The sequence below is a fragment of the Rattus rattus genome, chromosome 8, assembly GCF_011064425.1.
Source record: "Rattus rattus isolate New Zealand chromosome 8, Rrattus_CSIRO_v1, whole genome shotgun sequence".
NCBI classification, from domain to species: Eukaryota; Metazoa; Chordata; class Mammalia; order Rodentia; family Muridae; genus Rattus; species Rattus rattus.
The window spans coordinates 108,975,611-108,992,714 of NC_046161.1; the positions used below are offsets into that span (position 1 = coordinate 108,975,611).

Here is a 17,104-nt window from a genome sequence, read left to right on the forward strand (position 1 = left end):
TTTAAATTATTAGAGGAGATTTTTATAGCCCATACTGTTGGGAAAATGAATTTTGCTAAAAGGTCCTCTGACTTTCCAAGGGGAAAGCATCCACTCTTTCATCTCTAATTGCTTGTTAATGATATTATTTTACATCTATTGCTTCCCGTTTGCCAAAGATGGCCTACTGTGTTACTCTGCCGTAAATAATTTTGATCATTCCCAAAGACATATTGGAATCTCCGATGGAAGGCATAAGAAAAGGTAAAGAAGAATTAGATTAGGTGTGGCCTGAACCAGAATGACCAAAACAGTGATTGGCAAGAGTGTCAAATTAGATTGTCCGATGAGTTTCGATCCAGAGTCCACTCAGTTCTGTTCTTCAGTAAGCGGGCAATGTTCTAGCTCTGAGGAGCTTGTGTGGCTGTCAGGATATCTCAGCAGGGCTGGCCCAGCAGTTAAGCCTGCTGCTTTTACAGGGGCCCCCAGTTCTATTCTCAGCACCCACATCAGGTGCCTCACAACCATTTGTAACTCTGGTTCCACAGGCTCTGATACCCTCCTCTGCTGTCTTTGGATGCGGCACACAATTTGTGCACACACACATACTCAGACTCACACATGTATGCCGAAAATAAAACTCAAATATTTTTAAAAGGTCTCTCTATACATGAGAACACAATGGGATATGTGTGAAAAAAAAATGTTGCAGTAAACTTTCAGATCCACTGCTGGACACGCCTTTCAGCAATGCAACATCAGGGGTCAGGAGAGAAAGATGAATTCTAGACCCACGCATGCTGCTAGAGAAATGGAAATTTTTGATTCATCCCACGTGGCTGAATCTGGTTCAGAAACCAGAAAGTACAGAGACATTTGCCTGTGAAGAAGGTGACCCAGTGTGTTCTGGAGGTAAAACGCCATTCAGAATGGAATAATAGGTTCTCGGCAAACATGGACCAAAGCGTGTTGCTTGATTGTTTAAAACGCAGCTGTAGAGAAAATTATTTATCCAAGAATATCCCAGAACCCATCAAGAATATACTGGGGGTGGGGGGAGGGCAGCTGCCCACCGTACCACATCTTTAAACTCTCATTGCTAGAAACAAGTCCCTAACATGGAGAGAAAGGAAATTAGAGGTATAAGATTATAAGTAGAGGTCAGAAGTACTCATAAACAGAAAATGTGATGGCTGGGGAAATAAATCACTTGTGAAAGTTGTGAAAGTGTTGGCTGTCTAGCCTGAGGACCCAACTTTGACCTTCAGAACCAACGTTTTGAAAGTCAGGTGTGGTAGCGCATATTGGAATCCTAGCGCTGGAGAAGTCGAGACAGGAAGGTCTCTGGGGCTCTCTTTGTACAGGCGGGAGGTAGTTTGGCCCGTGTTCTCCACCCCATTTGAGGTCTTTCAGAGTTTTTCTGTGGATGTTTCCCAGCTCATTGTTGCATGCAGCTGTTTGATATTTAGGTCAAGGATATCCTGTGAGTTTGGCAGACAATGTGGAGGAAGTTGTGGCGATTGTGGTGATGATCAGTAGGGGTGTCTGTCATCAAATACATGATGTTCTGCCCAATGGGGGGGAAAAAGTATGGATATTTTTTCTTCTTACAGCTGTGGGACCTAGCAGGGACAGGCTGGAACAAGGCTGGGGATAAATCTCAGTTGGCAGAGGGTTTTCCTGGCATGCGTGGAGCCATGCATTTGATCCCCACTCCGGCATAAGCCAGGTGGCGTGCACACACCTGCAATCCCACACTTGGAAGACAGAGGCCAGACAGCCAGCAGACGAAGGTCGTGCTCAGCTAGGCAACAAGTTTGAGACCAGCCTAGTATGCATGAAGCTGTGGAGGAAGAGGGACAGGGAGGGAAGGAGGGAGGGAGGCGGGCAAGGGAAAGGGGGAGGGGAAAGAGAAGGAAGAAGCAGCAGAAGCAGAAGCAGAAGAAAAAGAAGAAGAAGAAGAAGAAGAAGAAGAAGAAGAAGAAGAAGAAGAAGAAGAAGGAGAAAGAAGGAGAAGGAGAAGGAGAAGGAGAAGGAGAAGGAGAAGGAGAAGGAGAAGGAGAAAGGAGAAGGAGAAGGAGAAGGAGAAGGAGAAGGAGAAGGAGAAGGAGAAGGAGAAGAAGAAGAAGAAGAAGAAGAAGAGAAGAAGAAGGAGAAGGAAGAAGAAAGAAGAAGGAGGAGGAGGAGAGGAGGAAGGAGAAGGAGAAGAAGGGAGGAAGGGAAGAAGAGGAAGGAGGAGGAGGAAAAGGAAGGAGGGAGAGGGAGGGAGGGGAGGGAGGGAGGAGGGAGGAGGGAGGGAGGAGGAGGAAGATGGCTAAAATTAGTTACCATGAGCCAAATATAGCTGTAAATGTGGCATTTGTCAGTGTTGCCCTGAAGAGACTTTAGAGTTTGAGGCTGTAGCCAATTTAAAAAAAAAAACAATCAGAGATACCATTTGAAAATCCTAAATCATTTTTTTAAAATAGCACTAAACACACCTGCCCAGCACTTCCTCAAAGGAACTACAGATGAAAATGGCCACCTTGTCACAGCCTCCCCTACAACCCACCACACTGTTTCTTGGTAGACGCCGTTTACTTAAGCTCTCGAGTTGGACTTTTAAGTTTAATCTTTGCCTGACGTGTGCATTATCTGGTGACCTCTGTTTGAACCAGAAGTTCCTGAGTTCTAACTCAGGAGTAAGCCCACACACACACAGAGATTTGCATTTGATAATGAGGGAGCAGATCCTGTCCCCAGTGATCACAAGTTCACTCATGAGGTCGCTTTCCAGGGGAAGTGAATTCTTGGCAGCCAATCTACAGAGGGAATTTAAGCAATGGACAACCAAATTTTAAGATTCCTCCCCTGACGCTTGGGGATTTAGACCGTGATCCTTTAAAATGCTGTAGAAGACTGTGTGTGTGTATGTGTGTGTGTGTGTGTGTGTGTGTGTGTGTGTGTGTGTGTGTCTGTGTGTATGTGTGTGTCTGTGTGTGTCTGGTGTGTCGTGGTGTGTGTGTGTGTGTGTGTGTGTGTGTGTGTGTGTGTCTGGTGTGTGTGTGTGTCTGGTGTGTGTGTGTGTGTGTGTGTGTGTGTGTGTGTGTGTGTGTGTGTGTGTGTCTGGTCTGTGTGTGTCTGGTGTGTGTGTCTGTGTGGGTGTGTCGTGTGTGGTGTCTGTGTGTGTGTGTGTCTGGTGTGTGTGTGTGTGTGTGTGTGTGTGTGTGTGTGTCTGTGTACATTCAAGAGCCCAAGTGTGTGGCTATATGCACATGTATGTGTACATGAGTGTGGAGGCCAGACGGCAGGCAACCTTGGGTATAGTTCCTTAGGAACCTTTTGAAACGAATTCTCTCAGTGAGATCCAGAACTCATCAATTAGGTTAGGTTGGCTGGCCAGTGAGCCTTGAGAATCTGCCTGCATCCACCTCCCCAGAAGGGGGCTTATGAACAAATGCCACCACACCCTATTTTTCCTGCATAGATTCTCAGAGTGGAACTCAGGTCTTTGTGCTTGCACAGCAAGCAGTTTATCAACTAAGCTCATTCCCCAGACCTCCATTCATCCCCCCCCAGCTTTTAAATATGTATTTTTAAACTGTGTGTGTGCATATGCAGTGGTGTGTGTACAAGTACCCAAAGAAACAAGAAGATGGTGTCAGATCCCGTGGACCGAGAGTTACAAGTGACTGTGAGCCTCCTGACATGATTGCTGGAAACCAAACTCCAGGCATCTGTAAGAGTGGCGAGCGCGCTTAAACACCGAGCTCTCTCCCAACTCTGCACTCATTTTGGTCTCTAGCATGGGTACTGTAGTATGGTTGAAAAAAATAAATATATTGTGCAACTGATCCATTTGCTAACTAATGTACTAAGACCATGTTGGCTGGGATGTTTTCCTTTAACCTGAGAAAGATGATTAGCCTTCATTAACAAAGCCGCCATGTTCTTGTTACACATCAAATGGGAAAGTCAGAAAATGAGTACTGGCCACTGAAACTGAACACTGGAGAAATGTATGTGAATATAAAGTCCAAAGAGCTCGTTTAAAGATCTGACGGAGAATAAAAGTATTCTGGTTTATGTCCTTGGTAAAGTGCAAGTAGAAAAAAAAAAAAAAAAAACAATGGCTTTCTACACCCTTGTTTCTGTATCCCTCAGAAAGGATGCTGGCCTGGGCCATAGGAACCGGCCATTGATTGGCCTTTTCCCAGAACATAGACCTTTGCCTTAGTGTGACAACCACCATGTCATACTGGAAGAAACCAAAGGCCACCCTGGAGTCTGGATCCCTTGTCTTTTTTACAAGTCTTCCTTTCAGAAGTTTTCCCATTGCATTAGTGAAGGAAAATGTTCTTCCCTTTGTCTTTTTGTTTGCCTCCTTCTGCCTTTCTTTGCGGTGGGATTTATTAGATTGAGTATTGAGGCTCTGCCTGGCCAGTGCAGAGGGGACCGAGGACGTGAGACTGCACATGGCCAGTGGGGAAGGACTAAGGAAGTGACTCATGTTGTTTTCCTCTAAGCTCTAGGGAAAACGCTTTCCAGAGATCCAGCTGTAGAGCACCTGGCTCACCGGCCTTATAGGTGACATAAGGTGTTAACATCTGAAGCTAATAAATGGCTTTCTTGTTTACTGTCTTGTGTCACTGTGACTCTCTCTCCTGAGCGTTATATTGCTTCAAAGGCTGAGTGGCCTCCTACACCGCTGCCATGGCTTGGATGAGATTCAAGGTTCATCCAAGACTCAATCTCCAATTCCATGGTATGAAAGAGTGCAGCCTTAGACAGTGATGAGATGTGTGAACGCTCTGCCTTCTCAGATGGAACTGGCTCTCTTGGGAGCAGCTCAAGACAGAATGGTACACGTAGACACAGCATCTCTTCCTCCCAGCAACTTCACCTTGGAAACGGAGACCAAAGCCTCGCTAGGTACCAAACACATTAATTCTTTAATCTTGGGTTTCTCAGCCACCAGAACTGTGAGAGACACATTTCTGTTTTTATAAATATCCAGTCTAGGATATTTTATTACAGTATCATAAACAGATTGAACCAGGACTCAGAATTAAAGACTTCACATCCAAACTCTCTTCGTAGCCTGTGCCTTCCAATATGACCTAATATCTTCAATGTCTTCTCATACAGAATTAACTGAAGGCTTCAATCTGTCCCCAACTCTAGTGTTCCTTGTATATAAGGGTCACACCCATTACAGACTTGAATGTTTTCCATGGTTTAGAACACATACCCTAGACATCTGGCTGGCAGAGTTTTCAAGTCTCTTTTTAAATAAGGGAAACCTTCCCTAACTAGCATGTCGCCGCCAGGTACTTTCCTTTAATGCTATTTTGGTCTCAGGTCAACACAAACCCCACTTCCCTGACTGGTTTCCTTCTTGGTTCCTCCTCTACAGTGTAAGTTCCTTGACAATCTAGACCTAGCGTGGCCTCCAGGAGAGGGCCTCAAGCATATGATGGAAAATAAATATATTTTTTTCCGGAGTGCTGTCTGTCTCATTCTTTCCACATGTAGATGTCTAACATGAAACTTGAGCTTAAAACCCCAAAACAATGTTCTACACCATCAGAACCACCAGAATTAAGACAGAATGTGACTGCTGCTTAATTAAGCAAGACAGAAGAAAGAGAAGCAAACGTTTGTTGAGGAGAAATGAGCAACGCTACGGGAAAGGCATTCTTACACATCTGTAAAGACTGTTGGAGTTCGGTAGACGGAAGAAGGAGATGACCTAGGAGCGAGCATGGAGAGTAAGAGCGCACTTAAGGAATAAGTTTACAGGGCTTCAAAGATTGCTTAGCTCTCCTAGTTCCAGAGTCACACCAGGCAGCTCACACCACCCATAACTCCAGCTCCCTCCAACGAATCCTACACCCTCTTCCGAGGGCACCACCAATCACATGCACGGACCTGTACTCAGTCACACATACACATCCTCATAACTTACAGTGATAGAAAAAAACTTTGGAAACAAAGCAATAGTCTATCAATAGAGCACACAGGTCCATATGTCAGTAGTGGTACAGAAAAAGAGAAGATATCAGGACTGTGAGTTGGAAAACGTGAATGACAGGATGAAGAATTTGAACATATCCCACTTCCTACCGGGAATCAGGAAAGATTCTGGGTCAGAGGAATGAACGGCTAATAAAACGATCTCTGAGGGGCATTTTGCTTCAGTATTTAAAATGAGTGTGATGCAGGAGGGCTGGAAACGGGGAAATATGAGTCTGAAGGGCAGTGCTGAGTCGAAGATGTAGTTTTTCCCAGCAGAAGATAAAATGAAGATATTAATGTTGGACGGATGGGTCTGTGGTCGAGCTGTGTGAACATGTTAGAGAGGCAGGTACTGAACCTGGTACTCAAGGAGATGTGAAACGAGGCCGAAAAGGCAGGTTGGGAAAGGAAGCACGCAGGTAAGTAGGCTAGCTGCTGGGGGGCCATCCTGGTATCCTGGTAGAGGCGCCCTACCACTGCCTACCGCTGAAGCCTCACTGTGGGAGTGAGGAGGCTGCATTATCAACTTATGCCTTCTAGAAATAGTGATATAGTGTGTGCCTGTGTAGAATAACTTCCCTAAGAGGAAGCTAAAGGACTGAGGAACAAAGAAAACGAGAGAATTTAGTCAGCTGGCCCCAAAATAAACAGAATACACCTGCTCGGCACGTCGGAAGTCCAGGTCCCTAATGGTAGTATAAATGAACTCGGCTATTCATCTTGAAGCTCGACGCTTCCGACAGGATCATGACGTTTTAGTAATGTCAGTCACGGCATGCATTTATTATAACTGCTTGTTATTCTTGTTGGGTGACGGCCTAGCTGGCACTTGCTTACCGGATCTCCTCCTGTGAGAGGTGGCAGGTAAAAGAGAGATGGGGTGGGTTTGTTGGTACAACATGTTCCAACCTTAACACGAAATCAACACTCTGAAATTTCAAGAGTTATTTTTCCTTCTCTTCACAGATTTTATTTATTTTATTTGTTTTTTGGAAGACGTTTTGGTGGTATTTATTTACAGTGGAAAGAGTTGTGGTGTAGAAGGATATTAGATAAATTGGATTTAGTAATCAATCTCGGTGTGGGGTAGGGGTGCGCATGTGTGAGCCATGGTGCCTGTGTGGAGGCCGGCGGACAACCCCAGGTGTTCTCACCACCCACCTTGTTTGAAGTAATGGAAATCCTCGCATCTCTGCCGCTGTCCTCTAAGGGCACTGGGATTGCGGACAGCCACTACTTGCCCTGGCTTTCCACAGTTCTAGGGATTCAAGCTCAGGCTCTTACGCTTCATGCTGCAAGAACTTTGCCCCCCAAGACGCCAGCCCTAGAGAAAACCAGCACAGCCACAATGGCCATCTATTAGGAAACATGAATACAAACCTAGGATCTCAAATCTGTTTCCCTCAACGTCTGTTCCCATGGTCAAAGGGCTGTGACAACTTCACATTCATAAGACAGAACCAATAAGCAATCTTTCTGACTTTCAGGGCTTCTTGGCTCTAGAATTTTAGCTAGTAGTAGGGGGAAATGACTGGGTTTCCCAAAACAAAACACCCCAAAAACCATAACCATGATTATGATTTTCCTATACAAAGATCAACCAGGGAGCAACACAAGTCCCTGCTTTGTTTTCCAGATAGGACATTTGCCTTCCCCGCCACAATGTAAGCAGACAGCCAGGGATGGAGTGTGAATTTCTCTCCCATCCCAGGTCAGGCGGAGGCTGGGCACTACTCCCACTCATTTACTCGAAACTACAGTTGGAAATTAACACAATAAATATTTTGTCTCTCTCCCTCCATTAGCTTGAGTAAAGGTGAAGTGAATGACTAACAAGAGGCACTCTCCATCCTCCACCATGTACCACGGCGATGGCAGCCATGACCTCTTACGACACAGACGTGGACTAAGGACTCAACATGAGAGCTGTGCTCCCATGAGTGCCTCCATTCACTTCACTGACAAATCACACGGCCGGTCCTTGATAGGGAGTGTCATGGAGAAAATACATCGCTTGGCTCACATTTTCTTCCCTTTACCGAGTTGACATTTTCCCTGTGTTTATCTTTAAAAGCAACATTGGTGGGTCAGTCTGACATGTTTTTTAGACCATCATAACTTGACTCAGAGAATTGGTTTAAGTTGATAATGCTAATGGCACAAAAGAGGGGAGAGAGAGAAAAACCCTGTCTGCCCGTAGCAGAAAAAGTAAGTCTTTTATATAACGGTCTTGACCAATGAGTTAGCTACTTCACAGAATATGGGCATGTGTCTGCCTACACACGTGTATACACACACACACACACACACACACACACACACACACACACACACACACACAATGTCCCCATACAACAAAGGCTTGCAGAATGATAGTATCTCGGGTATCCAGTAATGGGATTTGACAAGAACCAGGCATGGTCAATCGATGCTAATTGACAAAGAAAGGATTCAAAGGCAAATCAGAGTCCTTGAACTTCAAGGCGGTGGGGGTGGGGTCTCTGGCTGAAGACTCCTCCTTTCCCCCTTACCCCGCATATTAAATCACATCCAGTGTACCATCGTCTCACTTGCTATCAGGTGACTTTGGCCTGATCCCATGTGTTAGTTCAGAATAATTTTTAAAAGGAAAATGACCATGGAGATACCAGTCTGCAGAGATAGTCCTTCTCTGCCAACTGGGTTCTCAGATGTAGAAGACCGTATGTGTGTGTTCCTGGGCTTGTGTGTGGGGTTGTGGTCCTCGCATATGTGTATGTGGACAGGACAACTGTGGATGGTGTCTTCAGATACCAGCCACCTTCTTGAAGAAGAGTTCTATCGCAGACCGGGATCCCATGGAGTAAGGTGAACTGGCTGGCCAGTAAGTCCCAGGTATCCTGTCTCCACCTCCTCAACACTCGGAATACAAGTGAATGCCAGCATGCCCATGATCTTTATACGGGCTCTAGGGCTCTGTTTCAGGTCCTCGCCTTCAAAAGGCAGATGTTCTATCAACTGACTTCTCTCCTCAGTTCCCAACAGAGCAGAACACCGGACTGTCAGCAGGACACGGGGAGAAATTCCTCTTGAACTACACCACTGTACTTTTCAATGATGTGCTCCCATTTCTGAAACCGACTAACGCCAGAATTTTGGATTATTTTAGGTGCCTTCCGAAAGCAGCACCTAACTAAGATGTGAAATTATCTGTTACCCAACTACCTTGTTGGCATGGCGATCCTAGAAAACCGTGCTTGAGAGATGGCCATAGGATACAAGAAGGGGAAATCAGTCGACAAAACTGGACACCCCTCAGAATCTGCTGCAACTCGCCTCTGTGAACCACTCCACCGGTATTCATAGCTCAGCTCTCCACTCACTGCCTGAGAGGTAGAGATAGGAACGAATGCCTGAGCTCTTAGCATCTGAGAAGCAGAGGCTCACCAGCTCCAAAATGTTCTGGTCCGTGGACAGGGCGACAATGCAGGTGCTACGTGACATGGCTGCCGAACTCCTGAACTTACTGCAGCTGAGGCTACCTGCACAAGACGGGCCCTTAGACTCTCCACCATGGATTCCACTCATGGAGTCTCCCCCTCCCCCTGGTGAAAGTTACGCTCACCGAGGGTAAGGACTGCAATTTCTTCAAGGTGTAGCCACTGACATGGCAACCGTGATCTTAAGTAACCGCTTATTCACCTACAGGCAGTCAACCATAATTAACATAATCAAATTCACTGGCACACATGTGTGCGCACACGCACACACACACACACACATACACACAGATACAGACAGAGACATAGAGACACAGAGATACACAGAGAGAGGAGACATAAACACAGAGAGACACATACAGAGAGATGTGTACACAGAGAGATACACACACACACACACACACACACACACACACACACACACACACACACACACACACACACACATACACAGAGATATGCACACATCCCTGAAAGAAGAACAGATGGGCTTCTTGGGAAGCAGAAGGGTTCAGCATAAGAGGGCATTAGACAGGATAATAGGGTGGATGCCTAGAATCCATTTTATACATGTATGAAATTGTCAAAGATTGAATGAAAGCAAACAGCCGCTGAGCATGCTGGGAAGACCCCTGGGTTTGGACGCCTGTACTTTCCCAACCACACCTCTCATAAATCAGATGGGCTGGCTCAGTTACCTCTCCACTTCATGCCTTGGTTTCTCCCACATGAAACGGGAGTGCCTGCTTCACGCAATCATGGCGAAGAGAAACACTCCAGGCTCCTGACACATTTGACCTAGAGGGCAGCAGAGCAGGAGCACAGTGATGAGCTCAGAGGTTCTCAGGTTCCTTACCACTGCGGCCCTTCAGTGACTGTGAACTCTAAAGCTATTTTCGTTGCTCCTTCATGGCTGTCAGTTTTCTACTTTTTGGAGACAGAGGTTTGCCAAACAGGTTGTGTTATTAGCTTATTGTCACAGTTATTAGCACCAGTGTGGCAATTCCAGGGTAGGAAGCAGAGCTAGAGAGAGGGCTCGGAGGTTAAAGGCTAAGGCTCACAACACTTCAAGTGGTTTCTCTACAGTTTCCCTTTACCGTTCCAAGGCAAAAAGTAGAAAATATTTTTCTCTCTTGTCTGTTTTCACATCCTGGAACAATATCTGGTGATACTGTAGGAATCAGGAAAACATGTGTGTGTTTGTGTGTGTGTGTATGTATATGTGCATGTGTGTATATGTGTACATGTGTTCATGTGTATATGTTTACACATGTATATGTGCATATATATGTATGTGTATATATGTGTGCATATATGTATATATATGGTTGTGTGTTTGTGCGTGTATGTGTGTGTATATATATGTGTGTGTTTTATGTATATATGTGGTGTGTGTTTGTGTATGTGTGAGTGTGTGCATATGTATTTGCATATATATGTATATATATGGTGTGTATGTTTGTGTGTGTGAATTTGTGTATGTGTGTAGGTATGTATGTGTGTATATATATTTTATATATATATGTGTGTGTGTGTGTGTTTTTGTGTTTGAGTATGTGTGTGTGTGTGTGTGTGCGTATGGTGGAGGTTTGTGTATGTGTGTGCTCATGGGTATACATGTGTGTGTGTGTTTCTTAGTGCACATGAGCACATGATTATAGGTACATACATGTCACAGTACACATATGGAGGGAGGGAGTTTTCAGCCCACGTCTTCTATCTTGTTGAGACAAGGTCTCTTGTTCACCACAGCATAGGCCAGGCTAGCTGGCCCAGGACCTTCCAGAGACTCTCCTGTGACTACTCCCCATCTCACTATAGGGGTGCTGGGCTTAGAGATCCAGAGTCACACCCCGCTTTAACTGGGTGTGGGGGATCCAAACTGAGTCCCTTATGCTCATCTAGCAAGTTGTTCTCTCACCACCCACAGCGAGTCACTCTCTATGAAGAAGAAAGGCATTGGACCCATTTCACATGACGAGAAACTGAGGCATCTGGCAATGTGAATGATGAGGCAGTGGCAGTGTCTCATCTCCTACTTATGTCCCATGAATCTTCACTTCTCCTCTTAATGACCTTAAGCAAGCAGGCCTATGCATCTATCTACCCTGAAGCCATCTGACTGGGTCACTCTGTCATCCATTGACAATGAAGTGACCACTTTTTATTGAGCGTGGGTTTGCATGGAGCACTAGGTAGATTAGGCTGCCTGCCAGTGAGCCCAAGGGAGCTGTTCGTCTGCCCCCCAGTGCCAGGTCACAAGAACAAGCCACTGTGTCCATTTTAGGGGTTGGGTTTGTCATTGCTTTGTGGGAGTTCTGAGGATCAAATTCAAGTCCTTGTGTTTGACGGGCAAACACGGAACTGAGCCATCTCCCCCAAGCGTTAATGCGCTTCTGACAGAGCAATATGGCTGGCTCCTTACACCCGAGAGCTCTGCAGGTGAGACCTCCTGTACGTCTCTTCTGGACTTTCTGACACGACCACTAAAGACACACTCGGGCAAGAAATTGACAGAGACTTCATGGCTGAGTCAACCAAGATATTTTATTGTGAGGCAGACATTTATTTACAGGACAGACACAGAAACGTCCCCACTGCCAAACCCCACTACAGGGGTATGCCTGCCTTTGCTTTAGCTCTTCCCAGATAGGCAGATCCACAGAGGCCTGAACAACGCAGTTGGGAAGGCCGTTGATCTCCTGTTCCTATATGACCTTAGGAAACGGCATAGCAAAACCACCCAAAATTGCCCAGAAGATTCAAAGTATCTGAAAGTCACTTTTGATATTTAAAACATTGTCTACTGTTCTAGGATCAGAGGGGACCTACATCTCAAACTGTGGGGTGTGTGTTCCTTTGTAGTTCAACATTCATATCAAACAACGCGCATGAGCCCCAGGTGTAACACACGCTTGTCTGTGTTTTAACTGTGGCTGGTTCCTCGGTTAAAGGAGTCTTTGGTAGCTAAGCAACATGGTGCCTATATGCCATGACCTGAATGCAAACTTGAGAGAACAGAAAGGACATGGGTTTTTAACCGAATGATGGGAACTAAGCTAGACCAACACCATGACCCCAGTTCCTACCTAGGAAATCTCTGGGAACAGAATCTGTTAGAGTAACACTAAAGGAAAACCCTTTTCTTCTCTGATCAAGAGAATGGCTTAGGTGGATCCCAACATTCTGATTGGGCAGGTCAGTCACCTGGCTTAGGGACCATCTCTCAAGAAGGCTGGAGCTCTCCCTCTGCAGAATTCCCGGCTGCTCGTATAGCCCTGTGCAACTGGGATTGCCCACCTTTCTGAACTGCTCAGAAAGTCACAGCAATCCCTAGCTTCCACCTCTCGTCTAAGCACCTTTCCAGAACCCTTTGGCCTTTCTGCAGACCCCCCTCCTTGTGGCTGCTTGCTTGTCATACGGCTGACCTTCACGTTGGCTTAACCTAAGCTGCAGGACCACACTCTCCTCTCCGTCTTCCTCCTCTGGACAGCTGCTGAGATTTACACCTTGCCTCTGCCTGCTTTATACTTTTAAATGCTAATAATAAATGTCCTTGAAGTTCGTTGGGGTCAGTTCTTATCTTATTTTTATCAAGGGGACTTATGAACTCCAAGAGTGGACTCTGGATTCATCAGCTAATACGTAGTGACGCTGGCTGGAACCCCCTAGATTCCTAGTAACGTGCTCATAAACAGGGCTAATTTGGGAAGAAAACTACACCTAATTATACCTATTAAAGCAATTCCTGGTTAAAATTCCCTGAGCTAAGAAAAGAAAAATGAGAAAAGAGAGAGAGAGAGAGAGAGAGAGAGAGAGAGAGAGAGAGAGAGAGAGAGAGAGAGAGAGAGAGAGAGAGAGAGAGAGAGAGACTTAGAACTGGGCCCTAGGACTTCAGTCTGAAGGATGCCGGCATTAGCCTACTGTAAATGCTTCTTTGATTCCATCCTGTGAGTGATGTCACCTCCCTCACTGTGTTTCAACAACTTCCAGGAGACCTGAGGACGTGGTCCATCCGCTTTGTAGCCAAACAGAAGGCCTAGAGGAGGATACATGGGAAAGTGTCCATCAGGAACAGGTGCAAACATAGTGATAACTGGGGAGTCAAGGGGCGGAGGGCAGAGCAGATAGGTCCTCACCTCCTCCCAGTTTGCTTCTCTCGCCTCCTCTCCACAAGGGGTTTTGTGCGCTGGAACTGCCAGTGGCTTGGAGTTTGGTAGATTCCAAGGTGGTCACGTTGGAGTCCATCACCTTGCAGGCCATGCAATCTCTGTTGATAAGAACATAGAATAAATCCCCGGGCATCAGTGACCCATGGAATCTTGTTGTGTGTGGGATCGTACACAGCAGACACACATACAGAGGGAGGATGGGGTGGGGGGCAAGAGAAGAAAACTCAGAGAGGATACACTACCTGCCGCCTTTCCCTGGGACTCCCCTAGGCAGCTGTGTCCTGGACTGGAGACTTGAGGTGATTTCTAGGGCCTCCCAGCCGTCTCAAAGGTCTGAAGGGCCAGGAGGCGTCATTCCACTGACACGTGGGCACCTGAACTCAGAACTCAGCTCCTTGATAACCTCGGCCCCAACTCTCCTGAGTGGATCCTGTCACTGGAATACTATACAATAGAGCAAAATGCAGTTGGCAATTAACAAGAGGTTCTCCGTGGGCCCCTTGCCCTGGGGTAGCCACCAGGGAAAGGCTGGGCAGATAGGGTGTGGGGACATCGACCTCATGGACTTCTCTCTAGCAGACTCCATGATGAAGTCACCTCATTATTCAGCTTCCGGCCAAGCTTCCAAAGCCCTAAGCAGATTCATTCTGTCCCTCGATTCAGTCTAGCACAGTTGTTGATTCTAGACATCCTATGGAACATGGGAGCAGTCCTGACCCCAGCTGGGCTTCTCGTGTGGGACAGAAAAGCACCAAATTGGAGTGAGAGAGACACAAGAGAGACACACGACTCTCCCCATGACCTTCCCTCCAGCCCCCGAGTCAAGTCAGAGAAAGGTCAGCACAGCCATTTTGTCCTTCAGAGAACCCACGTCCCCAGAACGTGGGGTAGCCGGCACAAGATGAATCACTCAGGCTGGGATCAAACATCGAATCACTACCCAGAAGCACAGAGTTCCAAGCATCCACAGAAACTCACGCATGCACACAAATGCAGCTGCCCATAGCATTCTGCACTTAGAGGCCATCGCAGAACTTTCTGTGATGGCAGAAATGCTCTCGGCTTGCCTGTCGGTCGCCGGTTACTACAGCCATGCAGCCCCTGAAATGCAGCAGCCCTGACTAAGGACTACGTCTTGACACTTGGAATTAAGGTCATCCCATGGAACCTGTGGCTATCACGTTGTGGGTTTATTCTGTCACCTGGGCAATAGCTTTAGTGTTGAAAATGACAAGAGCCTTCCTAGACAGGAAGTCATGGCTGAAAATGTAGGCAAAGAAGAAGGTTCATCTTCCAACCTTTTGCATTTTAGTTCCTTGCACCTCAGTATCTGTTGAAAAGGCTTTCCTGTCTCAATCCTATGTTCCCCTGTCCTCAGGATGGATGCGGTTGCTACCTCATGGCTGGACCAGCTTGTGTCATCCCTCTCTCCTTCTTCCACAAACACAGCTATGCCACTGAGTGTTTAGAAACACAAGCAAGTGTCACGTGTTTGCCTTACAGTTTCTCCCCCATTAAAGCCCTCCCACCATCAGCGTATTCTGACATCCTCGCTCCGGACCTCCATTCTAAACCTGAACTACAGGTTGGTAGAAAATGACTTCGTACAAGAGCTTCTTTTGATTGTTGTTTTGTGACAGTCGTCCAGGCTGACCGTGAGCTCATGCTACTCCCTTCTCAGCCTCTGGAATGCTGGGATTCTAGACGTACAGCATCACATCCATCTTTGACCCTCGGCTTTAATACAGTAATGGATAATTAATGCTTGACCCGCATTCTTAAGGAAGTTCCTGGGTACATCTGCGGTGGCATCTAACAGTCAGGCAAAACTCATAAACCATAGGTGTCGGTAAAGATTGACACACACAGGTCCTTACAGGAAGTGTTTCCTGAAGCCTAGGACGCAGGCCTTCTGTAGACATCTATTGATAACTAGATGGTATCTGGTGATAAAGAAGTCTTCAATTTCTCCATCTGCCACCTCTCTAGAGACACTGCATCTGACAGACTGTGAGAGGGGATCATACCTCATCCCTGTAGGGGACACTGATCACTCCCAGTCCACTCACCAGTCTCCTCTCCTACTAACAGTAGGAACCATGAGACCTCCAGTACACTGGCTCCTGCCTGCCTCTTCAGTCTACTTGGGTTAAGGTAGGGATGCTCCCTGTTGACCTATGCCTTCTCTGATCACATGCAGGCCTCATTTTTCTGAAGTGACCCTTGCCACCATTGACTCTTTTGTTCACCCACTGCAGAATACTGTCTGCACTTGCATTATGAATCCATTCTGTACAAGTTGAACTTTCTCTCAGAATGGAGGAGGAAGCTCATACGAGTCAGAAAGCCAAAGAAACTTCCAAGGTTCAGGAAGTCCATAAAGTTACAAGATTCACAAAACCCGGTTCTCAGGTTGTAAAAGCAAACAGTAGACGGGTGCTGAGGGAGGCACTGCCTGCAGGGAGGCCCAGAGACATAGCCCTCCCCGATGCTGGGTTGGGCTTTTCCATAGTGTAGCTGCCTCTGCATTGGCCAGACTCTTATAAGAAACTCTTCACCCATGTTCCCATAAATGGCCTTTATTAAACTCACTGGTGCACGTTGACATGGATAGAATCAATTATTTGTTCTCTCACTGATGACCAGGACTTAATGTCTCCCCAGGAAAAGTCATACACAGCCTGACACGTGTCTAGTGGCTAACCAGGCATCCGAAATTAAAAAGCCAGTGCAGCCGGGATCTTCACAGCCCACTCTGTTCCAGTCTTCTGCTGATAGCCTTTGCTGTTCTGCCCTGCTCCATGAGTTCCTCCCTGAAGAATTATGTAAGGAAGCCAACTGGTTCTGTCCCCTGCTATTGCTGTGGGCCTGCAGAGACAGTTGTGCTTCCTCAAAACTCGAATTTGCTCCTACATTTTACAGGCCAGCATTCTCATCCGTCCATTGAGATGCTGGGCTCGATGGTGGCCCTTCACCCAGATCCCTCTGGTCCTGTCAAGGCGTACCTACCTCCAATGCTAACGACAACATCTCTTCGTAAGAGAGTTTCCTCTAGAGACTATCTTCTCTGGACATGACAAACCAGGAATATGTAAGTCATTGATGGGAGTCTGAGAAGAAATCTAATGCATAATTTTAAAGTAAACATTCTAAGTGTTTCCCAGAATTGTCCCATGGGCTTAAAGTTGAGCTGCTAATTCATATTCATTCTCTCTCTCTCTCTCTCTCTCTCTCTCTCTCTCTCTCTCTCTCTCTCTCTCTCCTCCCTCCCTCTCTCCATTACTCTGTCTTTGTGTGTGTGTGTGTGTGTGTGTGTGTGTGTGTGTGTGTGGTGTGTGTGTGTGTGTATGTGTGTGTGTATGTGTGTGTGTGTGTTTGTGTGGTGTGTGTGTGTGTGTGTATATGTGTGTGTGCATGTAGTATATGTGTGCTGTGTATGTGTATGTTGTGTGTGTATGTGTGCATGTCTTTGCGTGC

The 17,104-nt window shown here is 46.4% G+C and overlaps 1 protein-coding gene across 2 annotated transcripts in view; it reads right to left on the reverse strand.

Moving 5' to 3' along the window:
* Positions 1-11,982: 11,982 nt before the first annotated feature.
* LOC116907877 (transcriptional activator ptaB-like) overlaps positions 11,983-17,104 on the reverse strand; it is a 173,278-nt gene continuing 168,156 nt past the window's right edge. The window contains exons 1-3 of one of the 2 annotated variants that reach the window (XR_004388851.1): positions 13,870-14,069; positions 13,595-13,725; positions 11,983-13,494 (exon numbers count right to left, since the gene is read on the reverse strand). Coding sequence is in view for 1 of the 2 variants with exons in the window: in XM_032911063.1 (XP_032766954.1) it covers positions 13,425-13,494; positions 13,595-13,725 (201 nt within the window). In the remaining variant the exon portion in view is untranslated. Of the gene's footprint in view, positions 13,495-13,594; positions 13,726-13,869; positions 14,070-17,104 lie in introns of those variants that run through there. The other variant, XM_032911063.1, reaches the window with a different exon arrangement.